Source organism: Melospiza georgiana, chromosome 11 (genome assembly GCF_028018845.1).
Source record: "Melospiza georgiana isolate bMelGeo1 chromosome 11, bMelGeo1.pri, whole genome shotgun sequence".
NCBI classification, from domain to species: Eukaryota; Metazoa; Chordata; class Aves; order Passeriformes; family Passerellidae; genus Melospiza; species Melospiza georgiana.
In genome coordinates this window covers 13,834,693-13,848,581 of record NC_080440.1, presented here as the reverse complement: position 1 = coordinate 13,848,581, position 13,889 = coordinate 13,834,693, and the positions used below count along the sequence as shown (strand labels likewise).

General features: G+C 41.1%; 1 protein-coding gene across 2 annotated transcripts; it reads right to left on the bottom strand.

Annotated features, from left to right (window-relative positions):
• Positions 1 to 182: 182 nt before the first annotated feature.
• On the bottom strand, positions 183 to 3,821 carry SELENOK (selenoprotein K). 2 transcript variants are annotated; one of them, XM_058032000.1, is made up of 5 exons: positions 3,776 to 3,821; positions 3,145 to 3,235; positions 2,285 to 2,365; positions 1,599 to 1,691; positions 183 to 463 (listed from the first exon to the last, which is right to left on the bottom strand). In XM_058032000.1, the coding sequence occupies exons 1-5, from the start codon at positions 3,792 to 3,794 to the stop codon at positions 460 to 462; spliced, it is 288 nt and encodes a 95-aa protein (XP_057887983.1). In that variant the 5' UTR covers positions 3,795 to 3,821; the 3' UTR covers positions 183 to 459. The 2 variants fall into 2 exon arrangements, with proteins under 2 accessions (XP_057887983.1, XP_057887984.1); XM_058032001.1 differs by lacking the exon at positions 183 to 463 and having other exon boundaries at positions 1,604 to 1,691.
• Between the last annotated feature and the right edge of the window lie 10,068 nt (positions 3,822 to 13,889).

Sequence of the window (13,889 nt, the reverse complement as noted above, 5' to 3'; positions counted from 1 at the left end):
CAGCAAAGTAGAGAGTGTTTGTCCTGAGAGAGTGAGTATTAAAGCTCTTAGGAATTGCTGCTTTGACTCTTGAGGGACCATCTCTATCAACTGTAAATATGTATTTTTTTCTCATCTGAATAGCAGAAGGCTTATTGTACTTCAGATTTTTTCCGTTTCTAAAAATGATGAGAAAATCAGCCTTGTGACAAGCCAAATATAATTTACTTACAACTTTGCAACTACAGTAAAATGTTCAGAAACTATACAAAGACTTTAGACAGTAAACATGTATTTAATGAAACTGTGGCTCAGTTACACCGGATCCTTGAGGAAGGAGTTCCCAGCACAACTTCATTGATCTGCTTCTATCACAGAACAGTTTCCAGTCAGGCATACACATCCCCATTTGGTCCAGCACTAAACTCTTCTTTTCATCTGGCTGATGTGTATGCTTGTGCCTGCCTCTGCAGCAGGCGTTTACCTAAAAGATAAAGTAGTAACAGTACATTTAAAGAAGCCTTTCTTTGTGAGATAAAATTAAGTAAAAAATTTAAAATAATATCGCTTTTAATTTAGCTAAATGGGACATGCTAAAGACTTGCTAACTATTTCTCAGCAGGTTACACATTGCTGTGAGTACCCAGAAGCCATCTCCACAGTCTTTGCCGGCCATGTGTCTACTCAACATGAAAAAAAAAAACCACCACAGCGTCCTGGGGTTTTTCTCCCACTTGGAAGAAGCTTATCCTTGTTCCAGTGAACTGAAATACTGGTGTCTGTGTTTCCTGGTACATGAACTTTTTCCTCCAAGGTTTACAGGTATTAACCACCTGCATGGTTTTTTTTTTTTCCTTGTAACTTTTATTATAGTAACAATGGGAGTGACTGATGAAAAACAAGGATTATATACTTAAGTCTTAAAGTAAATAAAACCATACTGTAAATACACTCAGTGTCAGCTGCAACTCCCAGCAGCCAAACTAATTATTAAACAGAATAAAATATCAGGCAGCTGTAAGAAATCTTCTAATCTTAACCTCTTTTAATTTTACCTCTATTTTTAAGCAATTCTGATTTTTACACTTTACTGGAATTCAAGATTGGTATGGTTGTATCATTGTAATGGGGGAAAAAAACCCATTTTTACTGTCTTGTAACAACTTTATATTTTTCTTTCTTTTCTATTGAGAAATATCAACTTTAGCCAAAACCCATCATATGTCATATAACTATTAGAAATGCAAACAAAGCATCATTTTCTAACAATCTGATTTTTAAATTAGCAGCCAAAAAAGATGAGAAGTTATAAATAACTTATCAGCTGGGCTCAAAAATCTTTGCTGCACTTTGTCCATCGACTTCTGGGCAATTAAAAGTGAAAGCCCACCATTCCTAAACTGAAATAATTTTCAACATCCCTTCCCCCTGCTTTTTCTCCCCTTTACTGGAAGTATCTTTATTTTTTTTATTATTGAATAATTTTGATTATTTTTCTCTTTTGGTAACTTGTGCAGCAGGAGGACAAAACACTCCATTCTACCTTAACCCTGCATTAACACTGCTATTAAAAAAAACCCCAAACCCTCCAAAGCAGGATGCAGCAGATTTGGAATTACCTTCCTCATCCACCTCCAGCCATGGGTGGTGGACTGGGGCCTGCACCCCAGTGATTTATTCGGCCCATCCGACGGCGAGGATTTGCTGGAGGCCTGAAAAGAAAGGAGTTCTCCCTTCATTAAACTTTTCAACTAGAAATACAATAACTGCTTCTAAATGTCAGTAGTGAGAAAGTCTGAATCTCTAAAGTTGAGTTTCACCTGGAAAGCTGTAAGAAAACCCCAACCCCACTATCACAGAAATCCTCTCCTGTTTCATTACTGCTGTGTGATGTGAGAAGGCCACAGAGCACTGATGCTTTTACACAGTCCTACAAAACCCTTTGGCTGCAGTGTTCATGGAAATTACACCCCTGTAACAGTGTTCTGCTTCAGGTAATGTAATACAAGAAATGACTGCACTAATGCAAGTCAAATGCTGAGTACAAACATGTCTAAGAAAATAAGATTTTAACAAAGATATATCTTGTCTCCTAGGCAGGCTTCAGAAATATTTTCAGAGATGTTAGTCTGTCTGTACTGCTATTGCAGCTGTCCAAAGCTGTGTATTGTTACCAATAATAGTGCAGATAACCATTTTAGCCTTCCTGCACAACCAAATTCAAACCCAAATCACAACTGTAATCTACTCAGATTCATGTCACTTCACCAAGAGAGGGGAAAATGTGTGAATATGAAAAAAATACCCTCTTCCATCATGGTATCCTGAATAGGAGGAAGATGTGTAGCCTCTTCTTCTTAAATCTGGTTGAATAATGCTCTGGAAACTGAAAAATTAAAACAAGGGTTAGGTGAATTGATAGCCAGGTACAGTTTTTGAATATTGTGATTGGAAAGAAATGGCCTGAAAAACAGCAAGTAGTGTTCAGGAATGAACAGTGTATCTTCTCATGATCACTGTTGTTTAAATCTTGGCAATTTGTCTCCTACATACAAAACTAAAATCTGAAATAATTCCAAATTACAATGAAGCTTAAATTATAAAATCTAAATTACATTATATGTTTTAAATTATAAATAATAATAAATTATGTATTAAAATTATAAAATCTAGTTTCCTTGGTAATATACAAGAAATGCATAAAGTATAAATTTATAACTGAAATCACTAAGAACTGTTGACAACATCACATGAACTTTCTGTTTGTTAACTGGCTTTGATCCAAATTTGTTTACTGTGTGATTACTTTTACATAGTCAGAATCTATTGTCACCAGTAGAAATTCTCCAAACAGCTTAATTATTTGATCAGCTAGTAGATACTTTTTAACAAAAATGTGTATTTTCTTTTTGCAGTGTCAACATAGATGAAATGTAAGAAAACTCATTTGAACTGCCAATAAGTTATAGTCACTTTTCATGCACTTTTTGTTAAGTATACAGCGCTTAACAGGCACAACCACATAGTTGTAGTAAAGCATTTATACATATGGAATGCTAAAGGGTAAATATAATATTTTTATTGTTGTGTACTGATAGCACTGTGTAACTTCCACCTATGTCAAATCTAAAATGAAGCTCAGCAAAAGAATTAACTTCTACTTACAACAGAACCACAAAATCTGCTATTGACCAGAAGAAATCTGTTATAGATGACAACCTCCAGGGAGCCCGACTCTGGTTATCCAAAACTTGTCCTGTAACACATCCAGATACAAGAAATGACGTTCAGTGTGTGACACTGAACAGTGCATTACACAAAACCAGATCTGCTAAGTCCAGAGTTTGCAGCTGGGACGGTGAAACTGCTCTTCATGGCAGGGAGTTTCATTTTCCGCAGGTTACTGCCCAACGACGTCAGCTAAAAGGGTCAGCACCGCCACAGGGGCTCTCCGTCCAGAAAACCCACAGACAGCACCAGGCAGAGTCTGATTCCCCGTAAGCGGTTCAAGCGCTGCCGTGTGACGCTCCCGGTGTCTGCAGCACGCACTTGAACTCGTCAAAGTCCCCAAATCCGCTTTAGAAGCAGACCAGGCTCGGCCACAGGCCGCAGGGCAGCGCGGGGTGACGCGACACCGGCAGCTGCCAGACCCTGCCCGGCTGTCCCGGCAGCGGCGGCGCTGGGGGCGGCGCTCCGCGCAGCGCAGCCCCGGTGCCCCCGGTCGGTGCCCAGCCCCCGGCCCGGCCCCCCACCGCTGCGGACACACACCGCGGTGCCCCGGGCCCCGGCCCCTCACCGTTCGAGATGTACACCATGGCTGCCCGCCGGCCCGGCCCGGCCCCGCCCCTGCGCCTGCGCGGCCGCCGCGCGCATGGGCAGCGAGCGGTGACGGCGGCACCCGCGGAGGAGCGGCCGGGGTGCTTTGGTGGCGCTGGGCTCCGCGTCCCTTCGCCTCAGGGCAAGGGCATGAGATTAACGGGATCCCGCTCAGGACCGCCTGTTATCGAGGGGTCCCTGTCTGGAATGGTCTGCCTGGGGAGGTGGTGGAGTCACCATCCCTGGATGTGTTAAAAAAAAGACTGGATGTGGCACTCGGTGCCATGGTTTAGTTGAGGTGTCAGGGAACAGGTTGGACTCGATGATCTTGAAGGTCTCTTCCAACTTTGTGATTCTGTGATTCTGTCATGAGCCCTGTTACTAACGAGTTTTCCCTCGGCATCCTGGATAACGAGGGGTCCCCCTGAGCAGCCGCTGTTATTAACCAGGCTCCTCCCAGTGCCCCTGGTAACGAGGGATCCCCTCACAGTCCCGGTACCGGGACCCCTCAACAGCCGCTTTTATTAACGAGGGGTTCCCTCACATCCCCGGTACCGGGACCCTCAGCAGCCGCTGTTATTAACGAGAGATCCCCTCACAGTCCCGGTACCGGGACCCCTCAACAGCCGCTTTTATTAACGAGGGGTTCCCTCACATCCCCGGTACCGGGACCCCCAGCAGCCGCTGTTATTAACGAGAGATCCCCTCACAGCCCCAGTACCGGGACCCCTCGGCAGGGCCGACCTGAGGCGGGCGGTGCTCAGGGAACGGCTCCTCCCTCCGAGGGGGCGGGTCTGGTTAAATTATTTATTAATTAATAATATTATTATATAAATAAATATTATTATTTATTAAATAAAATAAATAATAATTTATCATTCCAGTGCTGTTGGAGCTTCTCTGTCGCGTTTAGGATAGTAACGGGAGTTGGAATAGTCTGTCACGGTTTCATAAAAACGAAGTGTTCTCAGTTGCCTTCTGCGGTAATGATAGAATTACAACCAAGTGCAGAAATAATTTAACATTTCTCTCCAAAGGGAACTTTTGTGCCCTGTATTTAATGACAAGTATGTGGCTACGTACATTATGTTCATGGGAATGTTCAACCCTAACTCGGGAATTTGTTTTAATTTATTTTATTTTTATAAAAACCTTGCCCTGCAAATATTGGCTAGCATTCCTTTTCTAGAAGAATACACACTTGTAAAGTTGGGGGTAACTATACAGCTTTATGGGCAAATTTAATATAATACCTTCTGTCTCTGAGTTTTTAAGCTGAACTAATAAAGAAGGAATGTTTAATTCTGATGTGAAACAGCAATTTAAAAAAATTATGTAAAAACACTTTAATACTTCCTTTGCAAGAGCTATATTTTCCTAATGATGATGAGGTAAAGTCCTTTGCTAAGAGGGGAATAACAGAAGAGTTTTTTCTGAAGGTGGAATTGTAATACAGTGTTTCTGACAGTGCAGCTGTCCCACAGTAAAAAAATTGTTTGCACCTGACAGGTATTTATAAATGTTCGATGTTTATGAATAAACTCTTGCAAACAACTGAAAGCAATTAGCAAAGAAGAGTGTCGGTAACATGTATGAGCACAGTTTGTGGTAATTGGGAGTGGGGCTGAGCCTCATCATCCCCAATGAGCTACAGCTGTGAGAAACAGGTGAGCAGCATTAAAGGTAACGAGACTTGGTGTGCACTGACCAACCACCAAAGGGAGCAGAGGGCACACAGGTGCAATGCATCAACTTGGGGATAAAAGGTTGGGCTAACAAAGGACAGACTCCTGCAGCCTCCTGAGGTGGTGGGATGTTCCTCTGTACGGGCAGACTCCTGAAGCCTTCTGAAGAGGTATGGTGTTACTGTGTATGGGCTGAAACTTTCTGAAATTGTATGGGGATACTCTGTGTATGGTGGCTCTCTTGACCGTGAGATATGCTGTGACACTTGCTAGGACAGTAATGAGGTGTCTAAAATAAGTATTTGTCATCGTTGTAAGAGCTGGCTAATCTGCAATGTGATACAAGATGCAATACAAAACGTTTGGAAAATAGTGCTGCAGAGTGCAACAAACCAGGCACAAACACAGGCAGTGTGTTAAAATAACCCAGGGACACCACCTCTGTACCTTTTGCTTTCCCAATGACTGACAATCCCTAAACATCAAAGGTGGTTAGTGAGTTCTTAATGCGCTCTATTCTTTTTTTGTTGTTGTTGTTTGTTTAGCTTTTTGTTATTTGTTTTTTTGGTTTTTTCTCTTGGGGTAGAGGACTTTTTTTAAAAAAATAAAATGTGAGCTAGTCTTGGGTTTTTTAATAACAGTGATAAGTAATAGTTCAGTGCCCTAAGGTTATATAAGTAAAAGATAATCTTCCTCTGTGACATGTACTTCTGGTGAATGAAACTAAAGAACTTTTTAAAAATTGCATTATCAACCTGTCTTGGCCTGTCCTTGGATGGGTAGGGAGGAGGAACGGGAGGAGCTCTCCCTGTGCAGCTCAGTTTGTGCTAAGCACAGTTTGTAGTGTTGTTGGCGGCTCAGCAGCTGTGCCATGAGCTGTGGTGGAGCTCACTCCTGCGAATGCCATGGCCCTGTGTCCCATTCAGCCCCGCCTTTGGGGCGGGCAGGTTCAGAGGATCAAGGGGCTGTGCACCTGTGCTTAAAGAGCAGCGGCATTTGGAGAGTCAGCAGCAGAAATGCAAACCAGCTGGGTATCCTTGTGAGGGTGGGTGCTGTGGGCAGAGGTGTGTAAGAGCTAAAAGTTACCAGCAGTGCTCTTTGGAAGCTGGGGAGCTGTGATTATTTGATAATAGGCCAAGGAAATATTTGTGAAATGCCATGAAAGAGTAGTATGGGCTGTACATTAGGACAAGAAATTGAAAAAGTCCAGTGTTTTTTACATTTATTTTTTTTAATGCCTTCTGAACTATCAATGGGTTACTTTCTGTTTTTAAATGATTTGAGCTTTTTGCACTTGGTTCCAGGTGCATTTGTATATTTTTCATTCCTTGTGAACTGTGTTTCATACCTATACCTAAGTACCCATGTCTGAGCTACATATTACTGTCTTTTAGCAATGTGTTCTATTTTTTCATGGAAAGTAACAAAACCAAAGGTCAGCTATTTTGATAGCATTTTCAATATTGAGGGATGATCTTTTAGTTGTGGTGCAAGAAAACCTGAAAATGGTGTGTACAGAGTGGTGATACAGCATGAGCAGAAACTTGACCCTGCCCTGAAGAGGATTTGCAATGTACTGATCACATATAATAGCAGAAATAGGAAAGCCACTTTTTTTGTCTTGCTGACCTCTAGTTATTTCACATAGTGATTATCTTGTTGCACCAGCATACAATTAAAATAGAAGCATTCCAAACTTAACTTGGACTTGAATTATTCATAACAGACCTGATTATGTAGTATTTGTTTTATGCACACAAAATTAATACGGTATGTCTTAGAATGAGAAGGTCTTCTGAATTCCACATTATGAATGTGGAATGTTTATTGCAACATAAACATAACACTCAGTGGATATTTCACAGGATTCTATTTATTAACTGCTTTTATAAGAAAAATTTAAATAATTTGCTGTTTGTGGAAGAGCTGATATTCACTTCTTGGGACTAGCTTGTGTTGATTTAATGACAAAATTTTAAGTAGAATTTACCTATTTAGGTAGCTTCAACCCTTGAATAATTGATTGAAAACCCTTTTTTTTTTGTTTAACTTTGGCACTCCAGATAGCGATCTCTTTAACTGAGAGCCCACAACACATGAAAATATCCTGTACAGATTTCAACTGGAAGGTACATTTTGCAAAATCAGCATCTCTGATCCTGGCATAAAATCAGGTCAAGTGCATAAGCACATAATGCTGTGGACAATTTTTTCCCCTGGCTGGTCAGAGACTAGATGTTCTACTAAAGGAATTTGTCTGCAAATTGTTTGTTTATACAATTTCTTGAGATCTGAATAACAAATATGAAGAAGCTTTTGTGAGAAACAGTGGCTTGCTTTTCATAATTTAGAAAGGTTTATTAAACCTTATCAAAAATACAGCAGAAGACTGAATAGAGAAAAAGGCTGCTGTGCTGGGAGCAAAGGGTTTTCCCTACCATGTGCTCACCTACACAGTGGAGGTTTTGCCTTTTAACCCTTTAACCCCTCCCAAAGTTCTGTCCATCATCCTCTTCTTCTCTGTCCAGTGTAGAGATCTTTTCCTCAAATCCTCATGGGATGTCAGATGTCACCATAGTGCCAAGCTGGCCCTCCCAGATGTCCTGACCCTGGCTGTCTCTTGATAACCACATGAGGGGGTAAAACATAACTATAAATATATAAAACTTTTCTTAACCTATAGAAATATTTGTTAATTTGTTAATTGTGTGAGTCAATCATCGCATTACTCATCTATCACATTTTAGTTCAAAATTATTACACTTAAGAGTGTTATATTACACTTAAGAGTTTGAAAGGATGTCTTTGCTGGAGGAATGCCAAAGGACTGCCTTGTGCTTTTTGTATTTCTTTAGATAACATCATATCTTTATATACAGAAAGCCATAACTGTGTGTATTACATATTCTTCTTAAAAACCAAGACTTACCCTGCCCTAGAATGAAATTGGTGGTCACCAATTAAAAGTTGTATGAGAGCCTAGAAAGAAACTTCATTGCTCTAGGCAGAGTGAGCATTTAATGTGAGAGTGCTGCATTTAATGTTGGGGCAGGGAAAGAGCAGGTTACTCCCTGCTGAAAGTACCAGAGTGAGGAAATGCCCGGGATTCGGGCATGGGACGCCTGCAGTGTCCATCGGCTGTGATGGAACGGGACCTGCCTTGTTCAACTGCGCTGCGAATGCTCTGCGCCTTCGGCACAGCACAGCTGGGTCCTCCTTTAGAGAAAAGTCCTTGCTCCGCTGCCACTTGACACTTTGTCATGCATTAAAGGCAAATTCTTCCCGCGTCAAGGACTGGTGTCAGCTACACAGATTTAGAATTTGTTAGAAGTTTCATATAGGCAGCGTTTTGGGTAAAGTGGGAGACAGGCTTGTATGTTTACACATCATTATTTTATTGATGGGAATGATTGGGTTTTTTTTTTTGTTTGTGGTTTTGTTGGCCTTTTTTCTTTTTTCCTCCAGCTCCGCATACTTCCCCCAATTAGTGGGATAGCAAACTTCCTTTTTTGTTAGTGGAACAATTGGCTTTTTGTATAAATGAAAAAAAAGGTGAACATAAATGAATGTAATAGTGACCTTTTGAAACGTAGCAGATAGGAAAAATAATGATCATGACATGGGTCAACTGCAAATAAAAATCAAGTCTTCAAACCTTTGTGGTAGGTTAATGGCAAAGCCTGAAATAGAACTGCCCTGCTTACTCTCCTACTTATGTCATTTCTTGAGGATGTACTTGAATCTGTCAGGTAGAGGAAGCAAAAGCAGTCTCAGACTCTGTCGGTGTTTTGGTTTAAGGCAAATATCCTTTGCCTTGTTATGATCTCTGCTAATACAGGAAAATTTGATTTTTCATGTACCTGATGAGTCTGGATTGTGAATGTGTGCACACACATGGTGCCTACTTTGGCGTGTTTTTCGTCTTTTCTTAATTCTTTGAAAATATTTGGCTTTCTAAGGAAAACTAAGATTTAATACAATGAAATGTGAAGAATGAGTGTTCACGTTACAGATTATCCTTTTCCACCTCTGTTCCTTTATTTTAAAATCCTCTTTGTAAAGGTAGCTTGTAAGCACACCTACAGATTTTGTGTAGTTGTTGCCACCTCCTAGATTTTACTTTTTGGTACTAGCAATGCTGTCATTATGCTGTTGTGGTGTCTTTAGAAATGAAGAGGAATCATTAATCAGGGAAATGGATTTGTAAAGACAGATGTGAATGTTGCCTTTTCTGCCAGACTGTTTAGCCCACAGACCAGGGCAGTGCATCAGCTGCAGGTGACCATGTAGTTCAGCTGATGTCACAGTCTTTCTACTGTGATTTTGGTCTTATCTGCACACAAAAATTTGTACTGATTTGTTTAGCATGATAGTACTAGAAAATCTAAATGCTCTAAAGAGATGCTCTAAAGACTGAAAAGATAAACATTTGAAGGGGAAAATGGCATCTCAAAATGCTCAAGAGCGGTTTAAATGCCAGACATATCTAAGTAAACCCGGTGTCCTTCTAAAGATTTTACATTGAATGTGTTCTCTGGAGCCTGCTAGGGCATACAGTGTGTTTCTGTTATCTGTAAAAGCTGTCTTAATTGTTTGGCATACATTAGACTGTCTGTTTTTGGTGATAGCTTGGTTGTGAGTACACTCAAAAGAGGGGAAAAAAGCTTTAGCTCACTGATGCTGTGGAGCTGCTTGCAGATAGCTGGATATTCTTATCAGCCACCTGGTGGGAGAAGTATGGGCTGTTTGACTGAGGAAACTCCTGCATGAAAAGTGGAAAAGAAGCTGGGAAGACTTGCTTTCCAGCAAGGTGCTACTGTTTGTCATCTATCTTTATTTTTGTGTCTGAGGCAACTACAGCACAAAATAGATACTGGAGTCCTCTGGCCTCACTGATGTGATATCCCTGAAAATATGTGCAGCTGGGACATCCCTGTGCTGTTTCCTGCTGGATGTGCAGGGGTTGCATTTACACTGATGACTGAGTGAGTAGAAGTGTTTCTTCTTGATTCATATTTGCTTTGCTGTGTGTTTGGAGATTTGTGTCTGCATTTGGAGCCTTTTAATGGGCACTTGAATGTGCTGCTGCCGTGCCAGGAGTGGATTCCCCTGATGAAGCAAGGCTGAGATTGCACAGCAGCTGGAGCTCTCCTGCAGCGTGGGCACAGAGTGATCAGCTCTGCTCATGTGCTGTGCACACTGAGGACTGGCAGCTGGTAAAGATGCTGTGTGGATAAGCAGTTCTGGAATCAACAGATTTCAGCAAATGAAACCCTGTTTTTTCCTTTCTGTGCAGCAGTCATGGCCAGCAATTTCCTAATGGCCAGCAGTTTCCTTGTCAGTGGAAAGGGTATAAAACTGTACATGACAAGATTAACATAAATTTTGAGAATTTCGCTTACTGCATTTGAAAGGGTGATGCAAATAAGGTGGCAAATTGAACAAGGCTCTAGCTGTGGCTAGAGGCATCTCTGATACTTGATATATCCTTTTAGCTGTTAAACTTTCTTCAACAGCTACAGACTTAAGAGCCAAGGTAGAAATAGCACCTGGGGTACTTGGCAGAAGTAGGTGGATGAAGCCAATTCCATAATCTATTTGGTGAGTGAAATGTTGAAGTGATAACCGGAACATTGTTCTAAAGAGCTTGCATGGTTCTGTTGTTGTATTACTATCAATTTTTTCTCTTCTAAAAATTTCTTATTTCAATGGAATGTATTTGTGCAATCAAAACACCTTTCAATGGGTGCAAACAGTGCAGGTATTTTAAAAGCATTTTTGAAGTGATTATTGGAGGTTGGAAAAGTTCATGCAGGACTATATCCCATGTGAGGGACCCCAGGTTGGAGGAGGGGAAAGACTTTGACTAGTGAATGAAACAGTCTGTGATGAACTGACCAGCAGCCCCATTCCCTGTCTCCCTGTGCTGCTGGGGAGAGGAGACAGAGCTTGGGAAGAAGAGAGGAGTAGTAGGAAGGTAGTTTTAAGATTTATTGTACTTCTCCTTATCCTACTCTGATTTTGCAAGTAATAAATTCAGTTAATATCCCAAATTCAAGTGTGTTTTGCCTGTGATGGTATTTAGTGAGAGATTAACCCTGGACCTTAACCCATGAACCTTTCATTATATTTTCTCTTCCTTGTCCTGTTGTGAAGGGGAGTGATAAAGTGGCTTTGGTGCCTCGTGTCCAACCCACCACGAAGAGTTAATTGCAGAGGTGTTATCTAATATCTGGTTGTGGAGCCCATGCCTCCTCCCAGGTTTAGCTTTTGTGCAAAAATCACATTTGCTTCTGTCATTATCACGTGATAGAGGATCCTACAGATTCTGATTTTAAGATAAAGTGACACTCTTTACTATCCTATTTACTGCATTTTCCATCTTTTTCTCATTTAATGCAATCCACTGCATTATACCTCACAATCTAGAAGATAATGTACATGGGCTCTGTGCTATCGGAGGCAGAACTAACCCCCAGTAAGAAATTGCATATAAACTTGAACATTTTTTGTTCTTTTTCATCAGATGACAGATTTTAGATGAAAAAAGCACAGTTTCAGTTCTTTACAGTCATATTGTCATGACTTTAAATAGTCTTCCTTTTATGCCTGACTTAAATGGGTTTCAAATTCAGAAGGATTTCCAGTAGCTTCTTTATATTTAAAATTAATTGCAATTGAATTATCATGTGTTTTGTGCTTAAGGAAGCAGAAAAGCCTACCTGTAAAGAATTCTGAAGTGCTAATTTTATTCATCAATAACTGTGGTAAAAATTAAAGTTCTCAAGCAATCCAGTCAGTGTGAAGCTGAGCTTCAGTGGTACAGAAAAAGAATGCAAGCCAGACTAACTAATGACATGATAAAATTTCTTGTTGAGTTCTCCCATAAAGTAATATGTTGAATTCTAATTACTGCATTAAAAAAAAGGTCTTATAGTAGTATTGAAGAAGATGGTAAAAGTTGATTTCTTTTAGAAACAAAGGCAGAGAGAGACTGGTGGTATCTGAAAAAATTAAAAATGAGAGTTGAAATATATAAACATGTCAATGGATTATGCAGCGGAAAATTTTTAGTTTTCTTTGGTAACAGAAATATTTGATGACAGTGGAAATTTAGTGGGTGGTAAAAGGTATCTTTATGGTCTTGTGACAGAAAAGCACTTCCATGTGGAAGGAGGTTGCTCTTGCCACAAAAACACCCCAACAAAACCTGCAGAGTCAGACTGTTTTTCTTGAGACTTGAAATCAAGCATTTTAGATCTTATGCTTTCATAGTAGGATGCTTACATTCTAGACTGCTGTCAAAACTAAATTTCTTTTTGGAAGAAGTAGATGTGAGTTTAAGGAAAGATATTTTTTCCTTAGGCATTGGATTCCATCAGTCTTCTTGCTGTTGGACAAAAGAAAGTAATCTGTGACAATCAAAAGGAGTTGCAAGCTTTTGACTAAGAAAAGTGTTTAAAGTTGTGCTTTAAAACCAGTCAGGTGTATAAGCAATCACCTCTGAGTCTCCAAGCAGTAGGAGTTAAGCTGAGATGTTTGACTAAGGAGCTTATTCTCAGATTTATCTCAACTGGGATCTCCTGAGCTTTTCTTTGAAGTGTTTGACAGCAGGTACTGGAGAGAGCTACAGCAAAGCATTTGATGCCTGGAACTCCTTTCAGAGACTTTCCAGTCATCCTTGCTGCCTCCTGCTGTGGATCTGCAGCCTTTTTATGGGCATTAGAAGCAGCCATTGGGCTGCAGGATTGGCTTCTCTCCCTCTGTTTGTGTTCCAGCTGCATGTGTCCCATCATTAACAGAGGTTTTCAGTCTGTCTTGGCAGTGTTTGTCTAACTCATTTCGAAGGCAAGACAATCCTGTCCTGCACTGTCCCACTGTGTGACATGGTCTTGCAGAGAACCAGTGAGCCCCAGTTGGTTGTGAGGGTGAAGTCAGGCACCAGCATGGAAACACAAGGATTTTAACAAGCAGGTCTCATGGCTGGTTTCTTTATGAAGGATGTACCCCAACCCAACTTGCTGCAGCCCCGTTGCTTTGGCAGCATTCGTCTCCTGAAGCTCTAAGTGATGATGGGTATCACCTGTGTAATGCTTTAGGTGGGTGGGACTGGTGGAGAAGGTGCCCCTGAGCATTTCCCAGCTGCACCACGACCCTGTGGGCTGGGGTTTGCTGCTGACCCAGCACAGCACACACTGTCCCCAGCAGGTCACAGGGCAGAGGGGCTCGGTGTCCAGCTCTTCAGGTGGATGCCAGAGGGAAGGACAAGGATGCCAGGCCTGAGACAACTGGTTTTGTTTGTTGGGCAGAAAATCTGCAGGTGTGTGGCAGCAAGGTAAGCAGGAGACAGTTGGTGATGAAGTTCTGTGTTTAATTGGCTATTTCCTTCTCTTGAAGACCTATCCTGCG

Coding starts and splice junctions, on each gene's coding strand:
- SELENOK (XM_058032001.1), bottom strand. Junction 2,366..3,144: donor GCAGATTTTGTGGTTCTGTT/GTAAGTAGAAGT, acceptor TTAATTTTTCAG/TTTCCAGAGCATTATTCAAC. Junction 1,692..2,284: donor GGATACCATGATGGAAGAGG/GTATTTTTTTCA, acceptor CTTTCTTTTCAG/GCCTCCAGCAAATCCTCGCC.